The sequence below is a fragment of the Odocoileus virginianus genome, chromosome 5 (genome assembly GCF_023699985.2).
Source record: "Odocoileus virginianus isolate 20LAN1187 ecotype Illinois chromosome 5, Ovbor_1.2, whole genome shotgun sequence".
NCBI lineage: Eukaryota > Metazoa > Chordata > Mammalia > Artiodactyla > Cervidae > Odocoileus > Odocoileus virginianus.
The window spans coordinates 33,837,668-33,857,627 of record NC_069678.1 but is presented as its reverse complement, the minus strand read 5'-3'; the positions used below and the strand labels follow the sequence as shown (position 1 = coordinate 33,857,627).

Genomic DNA, 19,960 nt, shown 5'->3' with positions numbered 1-19,960 from the left:
CAAATGTTTTAAGGAATATCCAGTCCCTGCTTAAAATAAAGTTTATTTTTTATGATCCTAAATAAAATACATGTCTGCTATAAAGTTCCATTTATTTTATAATTTTTAGGATTAGTTTCCATTATAGGATATTACATGATATTGAATTAAGTTCCCTGGGCTATACAGTAAATCATTGTTGCTTATCTATTTTAGGTAGAGTAGTTTGTATCTGTTAACCCCAAGCTCCTAATTTATCTCTCTCACCCTCCTTTTCTGCCTCTGGTAACCATAAATTTGTTTTCTATGTGAGTCTTGGTTTGTAAATAAATTTATTTAAATTATTTTTAGATTTCACATATAAGTGATATCATGTAATATTTGTCTTTTCTGTCTGACTCACTTCACTTAGTGTGATAATTTTTAGGTCCAACCAAGTTACTGTAAATGCCAATATTTCATTCTTTTTATGGCTGAATAATATTCCATTGTATATATATTTACCACACCTCCTTTATCCATTCATCTCTCAATGAACACTTAGGTTGCTTCCATATCTTGGCTACTGTAAAGAGTGCTGCTATGAACACTGACACGGATACATTTTTGTCATATTAGAGTTTTCATATTTTTTGGATATCCATCCAGAGATGGAATTGAAGGATCACATGGTAGCTCTATTTTTAGTTTTCTAAGAAACCTCTGTACTATTTTCCATAGTGGCTCCACCAAATTACATTCCAACCAAGAGTGCAGACCACTTCTCTTTTCTTCACTACTTCTCCAGCATTTGTTATTTGTAGACTTTTGAAGGATGACCATTCTGACCTGTGTGAGGTGCATCTCACTGTCGTTTTGATTGGCATTTCTCTAATGATTATCAATGTTGAGCATCTTTACATGCACCTGGTGGCTTTCTGTATGTCCTTCTTAGAGAAATGTTTACTTAGGTCTTCTGCCCAGTTTTTGATTGGGTTATTTATTTTATTTTATTCTGACATTGAGTTGTACAAGCTGTTTTGAAAATTACACTCTGTTGGCCATATTGTTTGCAAATATTTTCTCCCATTCCACAGATTGTATTTTTGTTTTGTGGATGATTTCCTTTGCTATGCAAAAGCTTTCAAGCTTGATTAGATTCAATTTACTTATTTTTGTTGTTCTTTATTTTACCTTGGGAGATCGATCTAAGAAAATATTCCTAAGATTTATATCAGATACAGAATGCTTTGCTTATGTTTTCTTGTAGGAGTTTTATGGTTTCATGTCTTTTATTTAGGTCTTTAAAGCCATTTTGAGCTTAGTTTTATATATATGGCGTGAGGAAATGTTCTAAGTTTAATAACTTACATATATTTGTCCAACTGGCCCAACATCACTCATTGAAAAAACTGCCTTTTTTCCACTATATATTCTAGAGTCCATTTATCTTAAATAAAGTAAACTCCATCCATTGACCAAGCCTGATATGAATATCTGAAAATCACTTATACACAGTGAATATTTTCCATACTAGTGTGTGGATCTCCAAGGGAATAAATGTGTATGTGATGAATCCTGGTTTATAACAATGATGTTGCTTAATAGCAAATAGTAATATGGTACTTATGAGATAAAACACTGCATAAATATACAGTAAAATGGAATATTTTTAGTAGTTTCTAACTTAATTGTAATCAAATGCAAAACCTAAGAGATTGGAGAATGAAAATACATGACCAAGACAACACATCTACATACACACTGAAATGAATCATCCAATATTCTGTGGAGGTAGGTTTCCCCATCTCTAATTTGCATAACTCACATATATCTCCAATAAAGGAAAGATTCACAGGGATGAAATAAGCTTTCATATGATTGGTTCCTCTATTCATAAAATATTTTGCTGTGATTTCTCTTAAATTCACAGAACTAGACAGAGAAATTTTAAAGTAAATATTACTTAAAGCCAAGTGCAAATTTAAAGTGAATAATGAAAGCAAAATTTGAGCATTTGGAAAAAGAACACTTAAAATACCATCTGTGAACTTGAACTTCCTATATGATTACAAACCAATATTCATAATTGTTTTACCCATTATTTTGAACACTATGAACATGAAATAAATGTAGGAATTACCTTAAACCACCAACATATTCTTGTTTTTCAAATATAGTGATGTCACTGTAGCCTAATCGAGCCAAGAAGGAAGCACAACTTATACTTGCAGGCCCAGCACCCAAAAGAGCAATCTTTGCAGAATAGGCTTCAGGCATTTTTTCTGGGGGAGGCAGAGAAGGATTCCTGATCTGTGGGATATTCATTGCTTTGAACACCTATGGAGAAATCAATTGGCATGGTTAAAATTTTTAAGATAGCATTTATATCCTCAAATGTATTTTTAATGTTTCAAATTCACTTATGCTTTTAATAGAAATAAATATATTTTAAGTACTAACATAGGCTATTTAGAAGTCATATTGGATCCAGTTGATAACAATTTATGCCTGATTAACTCTTTCTCAATCTTTGAAATTCCTGCCTAAGGTTACACTTCTTCTGGGAAGCATTCCTGACTCACTTTTCCTACTCCACTATCTAGGCCAACTCCTGAATCACATTTTGTACGCTACTAAGAAAACCATTTACCATATGTGTCACGTTTCCGTGTTAGTCAACAGAACATTAGTTCCTGAGTTAGAGAATAGGTCAGATATAAAAATGCACACATATAACTTATTAACTATTTTAAATATTTTAGACACATGTTACCATGTATAACCCAGCAGTGAGCACTATCCTGGCATGTAGACATTCAGTAAATAATTTATGGCATCTGTTTCTGGTTATGACAGACTAGTTTTTGAAGGATAACTTTTCAAAAACATGTTGGAAGCACTGGATAGACTCTGAAATAACCCTGACTAGAGGAGCCATGATCTCGGGAAAAAAGATAACATCAGGGAAGTGAGATGATAGTATAGGAGTTACTTTTATCCTGAGGGAATCACTGACTTTTTAGCAAAATGAGGACTCTTGTAGATAGAAGACCAAGGCTCAGAAGAAAGAGCAAGAGAGATCTTAGGTAATCTTCTAAGACTAGAGTGACACAGGGTTTGGGGAATCTAATAGGCTAGACACCAGAAGCAGAAGAAAGTATAGAAAAGTTTAATTCTTACACTTCATAAGACAAAGACTAAGAATATAAACAACAATCAAAAAAAAAAAAAGTCTCTATAAAGCAGAAGGGGGACTTCCCAGGTGGCTCAGTGATAAAGAATCTGCCTGCCAATGCAGAAGGCCCTGGAGACATGGGTTCGAGCCCTGGGTCGGGAAAATCCCAAGGAGGGCAAGGCAATCCACTCCAGTATCTTTGCCTGGAGAATCCCATGGACAGAGGAACCTGCAGGGCTACAGTCCACAGGGTCAGAGAATCAGACACGACTAAAACAACTTGGCCTGCATGCAAAGCAGAAGGAAGCCTTCTGCACTCTGCCAGACCAAATGAAACAACCAGAGTACAGGAGTAGCTAGAGAAAGTCCTAGTCAACCTCTTAGCAGACAGCTTAAACACATGGAGGGTTATACTCTGCCAGTGGAGCGGACCAGAGGTAGATATCAACCCAGCTCCTGATTTAGATAAAGGTAATATGGTCTCACTCCTGTCTACCTACCAAATGAAATTGTGAACCTTCTGTGGTAAATAAGTTAACCACAATGTCTACAAATTTTCATATACAAGGCCTGGATTTTGATCAAAAATCCCAGGTCTGTCATTAACTAAGAACTGCCAATAACTCAGAAAATAGATAGATATGAATACATAATTCAGTACATGTTGTTATCACAAATGGACTTTATATAGAAAAACTACAATGAACATGTTCAAAAAATTTATAAGAGTGTAATTTCACCAGGAAATTTAAATTTGTTAAAAAAAAATTTTTTTTAAAGAAGAAATTCAAAATTAAAATCAAAACCAAAATAAATGTCCTTAACAGTAATTTGAACAGGTGAGCAAAACTGGACTCATAAATGGAAGATGGGTCAGTATTTTGTTATTTTTCCACTTATTATTGCATTTGACTCCTCCCCTTCCCTTTGTTTGGTAGCAGTAGTTTTTTCTGATGAAGTGAGTATTTAAATAGAGCCTTGTAAACTTCATCTCAGAGGGCAATATATTTAGAGGTCTGGCTTTCAAATTACACTCTTGGGATTGAGTCTTGACCTCTATCATTCTCATGGTAAAGTCCTTGAATAAAGACTTTAATCCATGCATGAGTCTCCTCAAACTGTAAACTGGTATCAGAAATATCCATCTCTTAAGGCTGCTATGAGGACTGAATGAGTTAATACGTACAAAGCTAATCTGAGTGTTGCTCCTCCCATCTGTAGTGAATGTCAGGGCATGGTGGAGTTTTAACACATAGTAGGCATCCAACAAGATTCTGATTAATTTTAAAATTCCTGTGCTCTGAACTCCAGTGATAGGCTTCAATAGATGAGCATCACGCATAGTTCTTTCTCAGTGACACAAAGAGATGGTTACCTCTCTGTTATTTGTAAGGGAATAATCTTGAGCAACTTCCCTGGTGGCTCAAGACGGTAAAGCGTCTGCCTACATAATGCGGGAGACCCGGGTTCAAACCCTGGGTCAGGAAGATCTCCTGGAGAAGGAAATGGCAACCCACTCCAGTATTCTTGCCTGAAAAATCCCGTGGACGGAGGAGCCTGGTAGGCTATAGTCAGTCCGTGGGGTCGCAAAGATCCGACACAACTGAGCGACTTCACTTTCACTTTCTAATCTTGAGGAGTATTTAAAATAGATCTCCTTGCATAATCGTCCTGTGATTTCTAAATTTTCACCCATCTGGAAAGGGCATTCCTTTCATCACTCCATGTTGACTCTATTTTTTCCCCTATAATTTTCACATTTTGAGGCAAGGGAGAAATTATCCTGATTTTAAAGACTGAGACAGAGAGATGCCAGTATTTCACTTGGGGGTGATTTTTCCCCCAAGCCTCTTCACATTAAGGAGACAGAAAGACTATAAATTTCTAATAGTTATATAGCCCTCTCTCAATGGAAAAGGACATAACACAGTAAATGCAAAGATATTTACCAACTCTAATTTGAGGGTAAGTTTTTCTCATTTTAATCTTTCTTACTTTCTAAAATGATACACGATGAAAACAGACAGAAATATTTGGTAGCTATAATTCTTCCCCAATTGCTCTACTTGTTCTTATTAACTAAGAAATAGCAAATGTAAACCATAGGGAAATCATGACAAATAAAATATTTTTGGAAATTTCAGAATATCTCCACCAGTTGAAGGATATATGGTAAAAGGTTAGCTGTATCCTACACATCCCATAAGAGTGTTATATTTTTGCAAGTATTTTAACTTGATTTTATTATAGAATAAAACATAATTTCTGGTCATTTCAAAAGGTATATTATTTCATCACTGTAGGTCTAAGAGAAATCTTAACACAAATAATACACTGGTTTTCACTTCACTGGTTTCAATTTCTTTTAGTTATTTAATTAGCAATATGCCAGTCTGGTTACCTTTTGAATGCCTGAATGGAGAGAGATTGTTATTTGTGCATCCAAAATTATGTTACCTCAAATTACATGGCTTCTAGGAGACGCTTCTATGTAATTTTCCTGATAATGTGCTTCCTTTTGTGAAAGAAGTCAAAAGAAACCCTGAGTACATACTATCCCCTGCACTCATCCTTTGGAAAGAAATATTCTCGGGCTACCCGACAGTTTCTCCACAACAATTAAACAAGGGACACCTAAAAGCGGAAAGTGTACTTCAAACATATCAAAAATAAGGAAAACTTTATACAATGGCACATTTTTAATTATCAATGCATTTAGTGATTTTTTAAAAATGGTGCTTCATTATTATCTTATTATTAAAAGAATCATTGTTGTAACGCATATCTGGCATGGTAAACATACTATATGATGTGAAATCAGAATGTTCTGTTCTATTCAATTTCCACCTTAATTTAGTAAATATCTTTATGTGCCCCCTATGCACTAGACACAAGTATGAGGAAGACAAACACAGACCTTCCAGTGAGTAGCTCCCTGGGTAACAGAAGAATCATATGTCTTAAACACAGAAAAATTATTACAATGCAATCTGCCAATGTGTAGAGTTCATTTTTATACATGGTTCTCTTGGAACCAGTGAGAAAGAAAACTTATCCCAGAAGGGAGGAAAAATAATACCTTAACTAAATCTTAAAAAAAGTGACACATATTATTGTGGAGAAGATTTCACCTCTCTAAATGTCAGTTCTAAAATTCAGAGAGTAATAATTATTTCAACAATTTATTGTGAAGATTGAGTAAATCAATGATGATAACCTCCAGAGATTAACACTTTCTCTCTATAAGGCACTCTCCTGAGTGCTTAACCCTTTATATCTTCAGCCTCCCAAACACTTCAAAGTGAGGTACAATTGTTCATTTTATGCACAGCAGAACTGATTCCTAAATTACTGCTATTACAATATGGTTCATATTTTTATTGTGATTAGGCTATGTGTTCTATTTGTGCTTTAAGGCTACAATTGAAACAAAGAGTTGACAAAAAACAATTTGAAAACATAGGTGTGTATACTTCGGTTATGAGCAACTTCACCGATCTAAAATCATATGTAGGTTCAAACTAATCAGTACAAACACTTATGTGACTTCAGGAATTTGCTCATGCTGTTCTCTGTGCCTTGAATTCTCACCTATTCTTCACTTTACTGGACATGATGTACAGGACTCAGTTTAAATTTCACTTTCTCAACTCAGCTTACCTTCCCTAATAGGTTAGGAAATCTGTTAGGTTTCCTAGCTACTGGCTCCCACAGTACTGTCTGACTGCTCCCCTCAGCATCAGCACTTTATTATAATTTGCTGAATAGTCTGTCTTTCTCAGGAAGCAATAAGCTACCTGAGGGTTAGTATCATTCCTATCTTGTTCATCACCATGTCCTTAGCACCCAGACAATGCAAGCATCTAGTAGTCACTCAAATATATTTTCAATGCTGGGGTTGGAAAATAAAGCTGTCGGGGGCCAGGCAATCCATCTTACAGCTTGCTGGGGATGAAAGGAGAGCAGGGAGGCAACAGAGAGTGATGGAGACATGGTAGACTAGAGAGATCTTCCCCCATTCTATCAGCTCCAATTGCTTGCTAACATGATTTTTCTAGAAAAATGATTAACTACTTAAGCATGATTAACTACTTATAAGAAGTTCAATAAAATTATAAAAGAACAGTAATTAGAAGGCAGCTGTAACTGAAATGTACAGGTTACTATATGATATGCCAGATAATCATTTACTAATCTATTTTCAGTCAGGTTTTTCTTGTAGACCATCATCATTTTTGCTTTCATTCGTATTATTTACATTATCTTTCTTCCGTTTTTTTCATAATTTACAAATCCACCGCAACTAAAACATCCCTCCCCTACCTGTTTCTTCTGTCTCTAACATCTTGAAATGAAATCTGCTTATTTATATATAATCTTTATCTTTTTTGTTATAGACATGTAAAAATCACAAATTTTCATTTAAAAATAACTTTGGTTACATTTTATAGGTTGTCAATGGAAATTGTGTTATTCAGTCTAAATATTTTATAATTTCTATTGTGACAACCTCTTCAACCCATGCATTATTTACAAACGCGCTTTAAATCTGTTGTTACTGCCTTCATTTTGATAATATTTTGATATCTTCAGTTCAGTTCAGTTCAGTCACTCAGTCATGTCAGACTCTTTGCGACCCACGGACTGCAGTATGCCAGGCTTCCCTGTCTATCACCAATTCCCGGAGCTTGTTCAAACTCATGTCCAGAGTTGGTGATGCCATCCAACCATCTCATCTTCTTGTCATCCCCTTCTCCTTCTGTCTTTGATATTTTATATCTAATTTAGTTGTGTTGTAGAAAAAAATATAGCCTGTACATATTTAACTGAAAACTATACACACACACACACATATATATATATTTCTGAAACTACATGATCAATTTGGATAAATATTCTTTCCACAGGTGCCTGAAAAGGTTACACTCACTCTGTATTAGTTGGATACAGAAACTTTTATACATTTATTAAATCAATCTAATAAATTTAATTCAAATATTCTCAAAAATTTTAAGGCCATGTTGAATGTATATGTAATTTTAGGAATGTTTATTCTTTTCATTACTTATTTTTCTCTTTATTTTTATTAATATATGTCCCTAAAACTCCACTTTTGTTACATATAAATAGCACTACATTAACTTTTTATGGTTAGTATTTGCATAGTATTTCTTTTTTCAACCACATTATTTTCAAGTTTGCTACAATAATGTCTTTCTCTTCTAAACATCTTATAGTTGTTTTAAGTATTTATTTTTAATCCATAATAGAGCCTCATGTTTTAATAGGCAAACTTGATAAAAGTAAGTTTTGTGGTTAATAATATATTTGCATTAATTTCTTCTATCTGCCTTGTGTTTCCTGTTTCCTATGCTTTGTATTTGCTCCTCATGATATTGATTTTTATTTTATTTTCCCTTTTCTGTCTCTCACTGGATTAAGTTTTCTACCATCTCAGCCATCTTTGTTTCTATGACTGCTTACAAATTACAAATTGTATTTCTATATTTTATGTGATTACCTTTTAATTTTTTTTTTATTCTTTCACGTTTTTATTTTTTCTAACACATTCTTTTGGAAAATTCCATTTCCTTGCAATGATTTTATAAATTTAACCTCTTGTTTGTTTGTTTTTTTCCTTTTTTTTTCCATTTATTTTTATTAGTTGGAGGCTAATCACTTTACAATATTGTAGTGGCTTTTGTCATACATTGACATGAATCAGCCATGGATTTACATGTGTTCCCCATCCTGATCCCCCCTCCCACCTCCCTCTCTACCCGATCCCTCTGGGTCTTCCCAGTGCACCAGGCCGGAGCACTTGTCTCATGCATCCAACCTGGGCTGGTGATCTATTTCACCCTAGAAAATATACATGTTTTGATGATGTTCTCTCAAAACATCCCAACCTCGCCTTCTCCCACAGAGTCCAAAAGTCTTTTCTGTACATCTGTGTCTCTTTTTCTGTTTTGCATATAGGATTATCATTACCATCTTTCTAAATTCCATATATATGTGTTAGTATACTGCAATGGTCTTTATCTTTCTGGTTTACCTTTTAATTTTTAACACAGATATTTCAATGTTTTAAAAAACATATTTCCAAGTTATCAAGTATTTCTCTTCTCTCAACACAAAAGGCCCTTAGCACCCCTGACTACCTGACCCCTGACCCCCTACCTCAAACACCTCCCTTGTCAATTTTATGTAAAATTTTTATCTCTATCTTTATTTTTCACACCCCAAAATGAATTGTCATTCTTATCTATGGTCAATAGTTAATTTTATTTATAACTATATTTTTCTGGTTTCCTTGCCATCATCATTTCTTACATCCCTCTTTCATTCCAAGTTTGTATCAATCATGCTGAAGAATAGCTTTTTTAAAAATTCTTATAACAAGGTGAGTGACAAACCACCTTAGATTTTAAATGTTTACAGTATCTTTATTCATGTTTATATTGTTAAGGGAGAAATACAGTTCTTTATCCTAGTCCTTTAAAACACTGTATTCTTGGCTTCTAACATCTATGGATACTAATGAGAAGTCTGAGGGCAGATTGTTTATTTTAGAATAATATTTTTTTCCCCCTAGAAGTTGATTCTTTCAAGAACCTTGGCATTTCACAATATTACAATCATGCTCTAAATGAGGAACTTATATCTTTCCTTTCTTTCGGAAAATCCTCAACCACAACTGCCTTAAGACTGCTCTACACCAGTTTCTAATCCAGTTCTAAATTTAAAGTTTTACTAGTATTCTTATTTCAGTGAATATTTCTAATCAACTATTTCATATCAAATTCATTGTTTTATTAATAATTTTAACTTATTTATGTGGATATTATTTTCTATTTATTTTAAAAGGCCTGAATATGGTATTATTTGGTTTCATTAGGATAAAATCATCTGTAGTTTGGGTCTTTTGATTATCCCTAGTTAACTAGTTTTTTTAAACTGGTTGAACTAGTTTTTCTAACGTTGTTTTGAACTTTAGGTTTTAGACTTAACACTGAGAGAAAATTTTCTGTTTTTGCACTAACCCTCCTGCTTCTTACATCAAGTACACAATAGCTTCTACCCAGTATCACTCCTCTCCCTCTCCACCTCAGAACCAAGTCTCTTATTGGAGGCCCAGAGCCCCAGTCTCCAGGTAATATTTACAGACAATATAGAAGCAAGTTACTGGGCCACTAGGCACATGCCAAAAACACTGGGACATAGCTCTCTGCAGCTTCATGCCAGCCCAAGCCCTGTTTTGTTTTGTTTTGTTTTTTCAAACTTTCTCCCAGGGGTAGGTGAATCCAGTTCTCTACCATGCATAAAGCTTTTGGTACCTACTGCCCCATAGCAGCCAAACTCCCCAGCAGCCCCTGATGACTTGCTTATGTAGAGACTAGAGGACAGTGGCCCAAGTCCTCTATCTACTGTTAAATGTTTCTATAGCGGGGCTTTCCTAGTGGCTAAGTGGTAAAGAAACCACCTGCCAAAGTAGGAGATGCAAGGACTATCCCTGAGTCAGGAAGATCTCCTGGAAAAGGAAATGGCAACCCACTCCACAATTTTTGCCTGAGATAATCTCAAAGACGAAGGAGCCTGGAAGCCTACAGTCCACGGGGCTGCAAAAGAGTTAGACACGACTTAGTGACTAACCAACAATAACAACATTTATTGTTGTTATATATATAACAATGTTATATATAATAACAACCATTTCTGGCCCAAAAAGGTATTTATCTTCATTTTTATACTTCAGCTATTCATTTTCCTTGTGTGCTTATTCTGTGTCATTTATCATTACCATTTGGAGCAAATGGGTATTTAAATTTTAACTCACAGCATCATGGTTCTTACAAGTATTCATGCTGATACATTACTACTGCTGTAAACTCCTTTATAATACTATTCATCAAATATATTTATGAAAAACTACATATTTTAAGTTCTAGATTCAAATCAGTGACAGTCCAGCCATCTACAGAGTAAGGTGTCCCCAAGAGAATATATGTTTTTGAACTTATAAAGAACAAATTCAAAAACTTTCACAGCAAATAACCTTAAGAACCATGCAGTTTTGGTAAATTTCAATATTATTGCCCCAACTCACTGAAACTTATTTTTTTATGTATTAAAATTCTAGATACTAATGTACAGTTTTAAGTCAAACTAAAATTTTGTGATAAAAATCATCTAGCAATTTGTCCAGTCATGCAGTTTTATTATCCATCACTGTGCCAGCACTGAGGATATTTAACAGATTTCCAAAGATATTTGGAAAACAATATCAAATATTTAAATCTATCAAGACACCAGGCCTGAGCACTTGTCTCATGCATCCAACCAGGCGGAGAGGGAGGTGGGATCGGGATGGGGAATACTTGTAACTCCATGGCTGATTCATGTCAATGTATGACAAAACCCACTACAATACTGTAATTAGCCTCCAACTAATAAAAATAAATGAAAAAAAAAAGAATGTACTATTCATAATTTAATCCCTATTAAAGGACATTTATATTATTCCTAGATTTTTGTTAATACAAATAGTACAGCATATCATACCCTTTATAATTATCTTTATACACATTTACAAGTATGTTTGTAAATTAAAATTTTAGAAATAAAAAAATAATAAATAAATTTCCATCAGTGAAAAAATAAATAAATAAATAAATCTATCAAGACATTATTACTCCCTATTAATCACTTCATTAAGACTGAAAGGGGAGACACAAATGAGGCCCGAACAAATATTACTTGCATTTGCATCCCCAAGAGCCATGCTCTTGATTTTATTGATATGAACTATTGACTTTATTAATGTTTAATGCATATTCATGTACATCTTATTTCTTTCAGAAACTTTTTTTTCTTTTATGTGAACAGTACTCATAAGCTATTGATAACACTTTTAAGATAAGAGTAGTATTGAGAAATTTTATCTAAGATGATATAAGTTTGGGACAATAAAGAAAGTTTGAGGTATCAATCTAATAACTGTTACTAATCCATATTCCATTTACAGATGAACTGTAAAAATATTAGCCATAAGTATCATTAACCACAAAAATTGTTATTTTCCACTATCATGATAATGTATCTTAACAGGCACATGAACTGGCAGATCTTACTGACCACTTTGCCAAACTGGGACATAAAGATGATAGACACATTCTTAAATTTACTTACAGACCAGTTATCACAAAATCAAGCTTAGGTTTTCCTAACGAACATAAAACTTAAGTCCTAATGAACTTAAAAGCTTAAACTTCAGGACTCTCAATTGCATAGGCCTCTTCCAAGGCCCTGCATTGATGTATATAGTACTATTTTGTGTAATTCTTCAAAGAAGGGACTCAAAGTTTATCATCTCAGGCCCCACTAAACCAGAATACTGGCTGTATAATAATCCTTCAATGACAAGGAAAAAAGAAAAACCAAAAGCTTTTTGGTAACATGTACAAATAAAGAAAATGACTAAGCCATATGTATTCATCTTACACAACCTAGTTTAACATAGTTGATTCTTGCATAACAGAAAATGATGTAGCAACCTCATTGTGGCTTCTGTGGTGGCTCAGCAGTAAAGAATCCTCTGCAACATAGAAGAGCCTGGGTTCAACTGCTGGGTTGGGAAGATCCCTTGGAGAAGAAATGTCAACCCACTCTAGTATTCTTGCCTGGGAAATCCCATGGACAGAGGAGCCTGGAGGGCTAGAGTCAGTGGTGTCACAAAAGAGTCAGACACGACTTAGCAACTAACAACACCAACAAGGTACAGTAACTGAGGTTATTTGTGGTTGAGACGACAGGTCTAACACTGGGAGCTTGCAGCCAGAAAATTCAAGTTTACATTGACTTTGTAATAATGACCTAATATTAGGTGGGGCAAGTGAGGGTTTGTGAAATTAAAGGAATTTGAGGCTTTGTGCTCTATATCTGCCCTTTATTACATGCGAACTTGTGTGAGCCTCTTGTTGCTGCTGCTGCTGCTAAGACACTTCAGTCGTGTCCGACTCTGTGCGACCCCGTAGACGGCAGCCCACCAGGCTCCCCGGTCCCTGGGATTCTCCAGGCAAGAACGCTGGAGTGGGTTGCCATTGCCTTCTCCGGAGCCTCTTGTTACTCATACATAAAATGAGGATGATAACATTCATCTAGAGGGTTATTCTGAGTTATCAGTCAAGTTCTAAGTACATTACCTAACATTGTCCAGGGCGAAAGGAGTTTGTCTAATTAACTATCAGTTTAGAAGCATTTTGATCTTTCATTTCAGGACATGTAGTATGTAGAAGCAGCCTACAACAATGCTTAATTCTAATCAATGCTCAATCAGTGTTTGTTAAATTAATTAAATCCTTACCTACTGGGAGTGTAATAATACACTTGGTGTTCATAGAAGCCAGTTTTCTTGGGATGGTGCCGGTTTGCTTCTGCTGCACTGCATTAATTGTTAACAGGGTTTTCATTCACTCTTTCAGTCTTTTGCATGATTAACTTATAAAGCAACTGACATAAGACACAGAGTATACCTAATCTCACATTTCAGTTTATGCACTTTTTTGCAATAGTTGGTGTTAATATGAGGACTACCCCTAATTTTTCTTCTTCTATATTTATCTATTTGATAGATGGGAAGATGCATCACAAAAATACATTATTTGAAAAAAGACATAATATTCTATTACATGTGTCTCTATATCCTCCGCCAATATAACTGTAGAAATCAAAAGTTTAAAGCTTTTAGTGACTCCGTGTTCAAGTTGAAGATACCATAGGAATATTTGTCCTATTAAAATAATCACTAACTCAAGTAATCATGTTCCTTCCTCACTCACAATTCTTTAAACTATTGACTGCAGCATTTAACAAAACATGCTGATGTTATTCAAATAATTTAACTAGTTTACTTAATGTAGCCTCTTAATGTAGCCTCATAATACCCAATCATTTGAACTATATCAGTGTATTTTTTATTATGTTATAAGCACTGGTTAATTTGATTTGAATTATGCCTATTCAATAAAATATAGAAATAAATTCAAATAGCAAATGATAGTGTATAAATAGCTTATGATGATGGGACGAAAATAGGGTATTTCAAATGAGAGCTGATACAAAAGACCTGAAAAATATAGTTAAAGAAAAATCTAAAGAATAACTCAGTTCTGTTCTTAACCAAAAGTATAAAAAGTAAATTCAAAGTACAGTGCAAGGAGTATATGCCATGTAAAACAGTATGTTTAATGGGTATTAATATAATCCCACAGAATATTTACTGTGAAAAATAAGTACTGTTTTCTGATACCAATTTCATAATCTAATGTATTCCTAAAAATTCATAATTGAGACAGCAACCTTAAGTACTAATCCTCTGAGCCTCATTCATTTTAAGATTTAAAGTCAAACTTTAGAATCTTGGAATTTTAATTTTTCTAAATTGTTTCTAAAACTCTTTAACATCAGTGGAAAGGAAGTGACTTGACATGCAGTTAATTCTCTATTTATAGTTATTTTTCAAACTTTGGGAAATGAGTAGAAAGATGCATTCTTCTTTATCCTTTTGTAGCAATTCATTAGTAAAATTTGAGAGGCAATGAGAGTCTAGTTGGTTAATTAAATGTGATAAATATATGATTTCTTAAGAAGTCAACTAAATGATCAAAGACATTTTATAATAAAAATTTCAAGTATTATATCTATGTAGAGAAGTTTTAAGACCCTGATGAAATTGATAAGAAAATCCACAGCAAACTATTATTTCCAAATTATTTATTTGAAGCACTATTGTTATACTTAACTGAACTAAGAAAAAACTGCCCCCTAGAGAGATTTGGAATTACTCTGCAGCCTGTCTGTCTCACATGTATGCAAAAGCGTATGCGGCAAAGTCAGTGCGGCTATGGGGACAGCTCAGGATTGACAATATAGGACGAAACAAAAGTAGTTAAAGTAGCTGGTCTCCTGATCCTCCTCATGCTCTCCTTTATGTGATTTATTCCTTTTCTACTACATACTACATACATTTCTATTACATGTTCTAAATCATACACCCATGTTTAAATGGAAAGGTATAATCTAAGGTATGGATTTAAATTTTAAAGGTAGACTATAGAGTTGATATTTCAAATATCACATAGATATTATAGGAATATATACACATATAAATTACAGGAAAAACATTTTTGAAAAATACCATACTATTGTAGTCTGCTCTCCTAACCTTTGCTTAATTTGGTTGAAAAAAAGATTTATAATTCTTTGAAAGTCAAAAATCAATCATTATTTTATCAAACAAACATCAAAGTATTTGCATCATGTTCAGCTTTTACTTAAGTACTCCTATCAATAGTTTAGTAGTTTGAAAGAGTAATGGTATTTGCATACTATTATTTATAACATTATTTAATATTTTTATTTTAGAATTGTTTTTTAAAGTTATACTCTTTACAGTGGCAGTCAATTAATTCATTGCATTATGCTTATTATTTTCATTGAGTTGATTTAGTGTTAGTTTCAGGTCATGTGTGTGTGTACATGCTCAGTCATGTCCAACTCTTTTGGAATCCACTGACTGTAGCCCTCCAGGCTCCTCTGTCCATGGGATCTCCCAGACAAGAATTCTGGAATGGGTTGCCATTTCCTACTCCAGGGGATCTTCCTAACCCAGGGATCAAACTAGCATCTCTTCTGTCTCCTGCATTGGCAGGCAGATTCTTTACCACTGAGTCATCTAGGAAGCCCTAGATGACTAGATGCCCTAGATGTCCTAGATTCAGGACACAGCATAGTGATTCAGTATTTTTGCAGATTATACTCCACTTTAGGTTATTTTAAAATAATAATTTCCCGTGCTATATAATATATCCTTGTTGCTGTTTTATTTTATACATAGCAGTTTGTGTCTGCTAATCCCATATCCCCAATTTGTTACCCCCATTCCCTCTCCCTTTTGGTAACCACAAGTCTTTTTCCTATATCTGTGAATCCATTACTGCTTACATTCACAACTTTGACAGTTGTGTAAATTTAAGTAAACAACCCTTTGACAGAACTCTCTAAAATAAATTGCCCTAAGTGGTCAAGTTAAAAAACAAAAACAATGAAAAGCCTTCCCCTGTAGTTCCACTGGGAGATTTTTATTTATAATTTGATAGATATATTTGAAGCCACAGTAATAAGAAGCATAAATGGAATGTAATAAGAAGATACATTCCTATCTAAATTCCATGAGACTCTTTTTTTTTTTTTTTTGAGCATGAGACTCTTAAAATGCATCTAATAGCCATCCTAATCTATGCTATGTCTGAAATAAATAGACTTTGCTTTGGAAAACAGAGGTGCAACCCCATTAAAACAGAGTCCTCGGAGGAATGGTGTTTCCCTTTCTCTCGGCTCTCCCACCCCCCTTCACTGTTTCCTTTCTCTCTTTTCCCCTTCTCCCCTCTCCTTCCTCCCTCCCTCTCTAGTCCAAACCACAGACAAATATCATTATTTTACTGATTTTGCTTTGAAATGCAGTGTTAGTTTATATAGATACTGTGTGACCTTTTACTTACTACATCCTTGCAAGCCTGCCCCGTTTTAATGAAGAGACAATGAGTCCCCAAAGAAAAAATGTGGAAGAATTCAAGTGAATCTTCTCCATCAACTAGGGATTGTCTCAGGTTGTAAAGATCATACCTTGCACTGGTCAGGTAAACTAATGCAATTTTGAATTTGGTAGGAAAAGAAATTAAATCCAAGAATTTATTGCAACAACTCACAACCTCAAATTGTTTCTATTTTCTCACTCCCAGGAGCCCTTCCTTAGAATTAACCTGTCAGAAAGCAGGAAGGGAATAAAAACCTGATTTATTACTAAAAGCAAAGTAAGACTTAAGCTTGAGGGATATTATGAGAAGGGTCCTAAAAAGAAAGAATATGTTGTGTTTGAGTTGACAACATCAGACAGAGAAGTCATCAATTAAAAATCTAGTGTTGACAGGTTGTTTAATTTGGTCTTCGAGCCAAACAGACCCCAAGGATTACAAAATTCTACTGTAACCTCCATATAAGCTGATCATTTAAATGATACATAGGAATTGACTGGTAGTGACTGCAAAAAGGAGGCCCCAGAAGGAATAAGATGTCCCAGAGCTTCAAAGTCATTTAAAAAGGATTCATTAAAAAAGAAAGACATGGCCCAAACTTATAAGAAAAATAGGGACAAAATGTTTTCATATTATTTCATTATAAATTTGCATCCAAAAAACACATCTGCTTTCAATCCATAGGTTCACAAAATGTAATATTAAAAAATATTATTCAGTTTGAGGGTTTTTGATAATTCTATAACCTCTATTACTCAAAATATATTGTAGATATATATTTTGATGTATATATATATGTATTCTTTCAAGCTGTGAAGATTAAAGATGGTTTCAGGAAAAAGAACCAGTTAAGTAAGATAGTTTTTATTTTTTTTCCATAATGGGACCCCCCTAGCCACACTCCAACGTAAAGTTAATGAATAAATTCTATTTTCAGATACTCCAATTTATATAACTTTCAGTGAAAGTATTTTAATAACCTTCTGGGATTACAATTAATTTGACATATGGTTTTAGAAATTTCATTTTTGAAGCCAAGTCGTTGAATAAAAACATCGTTTATGGCACAAAATACTTAAACTGTAGCTGTATATCACACTAAAAATGTTGGGTATCAACAAAGCTTCAAGGATTAAAGTTATTTTAAGATTTTCATGCTTCAGGGATAGAAAAAACAATTGTACATCTTACATACCTCAGTAGCATATTGCTGCAATCCACCAATATTAATTGGTCCCTCTTCAGTGGCATACAAATTACATCCACCTACACAAAGATCAGAGGTGGGGCATACCATTCCACAGGTCAGACCAAGTGGGTTGTCAGAAAAAATCATCCTAGCAGCTCCATAATAGTTCTGCAAAAATAAAATGTTCTTATGTAACAATGTACCTCTTAACATTCAAATTATGATGGCTTTTTTCTATTAAATCAGTGTATAAGATGCAGAGGTTATAATAGTCTTTAGTATCAGAAGCTATCAAGTTAGCATAGTAAAATATACACGTACCCAATACATATATATTAATAATGAATAATGAAATTTGGTAAATTGGAATTTAAAGTAGACCATCTAATTCTATCCTGCTACAAACATTTCCTTTCAGTTTTAACAAAAGTTAGTTAAGTAGATTGCTTGAACAGGCTTAAAACCTAAACCTTAAAACTAAAGAAAAAAAAATTATGCTCTGGTAATTCAGGATATACTCCATGTAACTATATGAAGGGTGGCCAGGGCTCTCTTTCCATTCAATTTATCTGGTTTGGCCATGGATACTATGTATTGTGACACTCTTGTGTTGAGTACCATCCTTAACAACCTATTAACCAAATATGCAAATGAAATTCATTATACAAGACTAGACTGTTAAGTTCATCACTCATCACTCCCTTCCACACATTTGACTATTATAGACTAGTTGAGAATCTTTTTCGTTTCATTAAGAATTTTTGGAATCCTACTTGTTCATAAATAATACAAATACATCATTTTTACTGAATGATGAACAATACGTTGAACATTTCAGAGACATGTGTTCCTTTCATGAAATTTAAAACTGAATTTGACTAGTATGCCTCAAAGCTGTTAAGTATTTTGTCAAAAATAAGGATAATTTTGAGGAACTGTAACAGTCAAAAGATCCCCAAGAAGATGTGACATCTAAATGTAATCTGTTATTTTAGAGAGAATCCTGGATCAGAAAAAGGACATGAAGTAAAAATGAAGGAAATCTGAAGAAAATATAAACTTTAGTTAATAATAACATATTGGGCTTCCCTGATAGCTCAGTCAGTCAAGAATCTGCCTGCAATGCAGGAGACCCAGGTTCGATTCCTGGGTCAGGAAGATCCCCTAGAGAAGGAAATGTCAACCCACTCCAATATTCTTGCCTGGAAAATCCCATGGACAGAGGAGCTTGGCAGGCTACAGACCATGGGATCGCAAGAGTCGGACATGACTTAGTGACTAAACAACCACCAATAACACATTAATAATGTTTCATTAGTTGTAACAAACGTGATATACAATGTTATATGTTAATAATAGGTGAAATGTAATAAAATTCTTTGTCCATTTCACATACAAAAATACTCTAAAATACATTTTAAAAGAAGGAAGAATGTACTTAACAATATGAAATAGATGCATTTATTTTTTTCAGTTTTTACTTAAAGTACATTTGAAAGTCTCTGAAAACATACATTACTTCACGACTAACATCAATCAGAAATACAAGTTCCTAGATAAAATATTGAGGATAATAAAGAATAGCAATAATCTTTACTATTTATTAACTCTGTGCTACATTTCTGACACTTTACCAGATCTTTAAGTTTTTAACATCAATCATGTTATTTAATATATCTAGCACTTAAGGAAAAATTTCTAGGCATGAGAAAAAAATAGAATTAAATCTTTGATAACCAGATAAAAAATTAATTAATGAAGCAGACCCACAGGTGATACAGAATGTAATGTTAGCATATAAAACCTTTAATTAAATTTTAAATAAAAATTCAGGCAAAAAGACATGAAACAACAAAAATACAATCATAATATTATAATTAGTTAAAAAAGAATCAAACTGACATTCCATAACTGAATGAAACATTTAAAAATAGATCTAAACACATGGCTTTAACAGCATCCAAGGTGGATTAACAATATTTCTCTTATTCAGTGTCTACTTAGCAACCAACAGTCACATCTAACATGTAAATGCCTCTTCAA

General features: G+C 33.8%; 1 protein-coding gene across 4 annotated transcripts in view; it reads right to left on the bottom strand.

Annotated features, from left to right (window-relative positions):
* Positions 1-19,960, bottom strand: part of DPYD (dihydropyrimidine dehydrogenase) — a 904,243-nt gene that overhangs the window by 641,750 nt on the left and 242,533 nt on the right. For all 4 annotated transcript variants that reach the window (XM_070467755.1, XM_070467756.1, XM_070467758.1 and 1 more), the window contains exons 5-6: positions 17,924-18,085; positions 2,102-2,298 (exon numbers count right to left, since the gene is read on the bottom strand). In XM_070467755.1, coding sequence (XP_070323856.1) covers positions 2,102-2,298; positions 17,924-18,085 — 359 coding nt within the window. The remainder of the gene's footprint in view (positions 1-2,101; positions 2,299-17,923; positions 18,086-19,960) is intronic.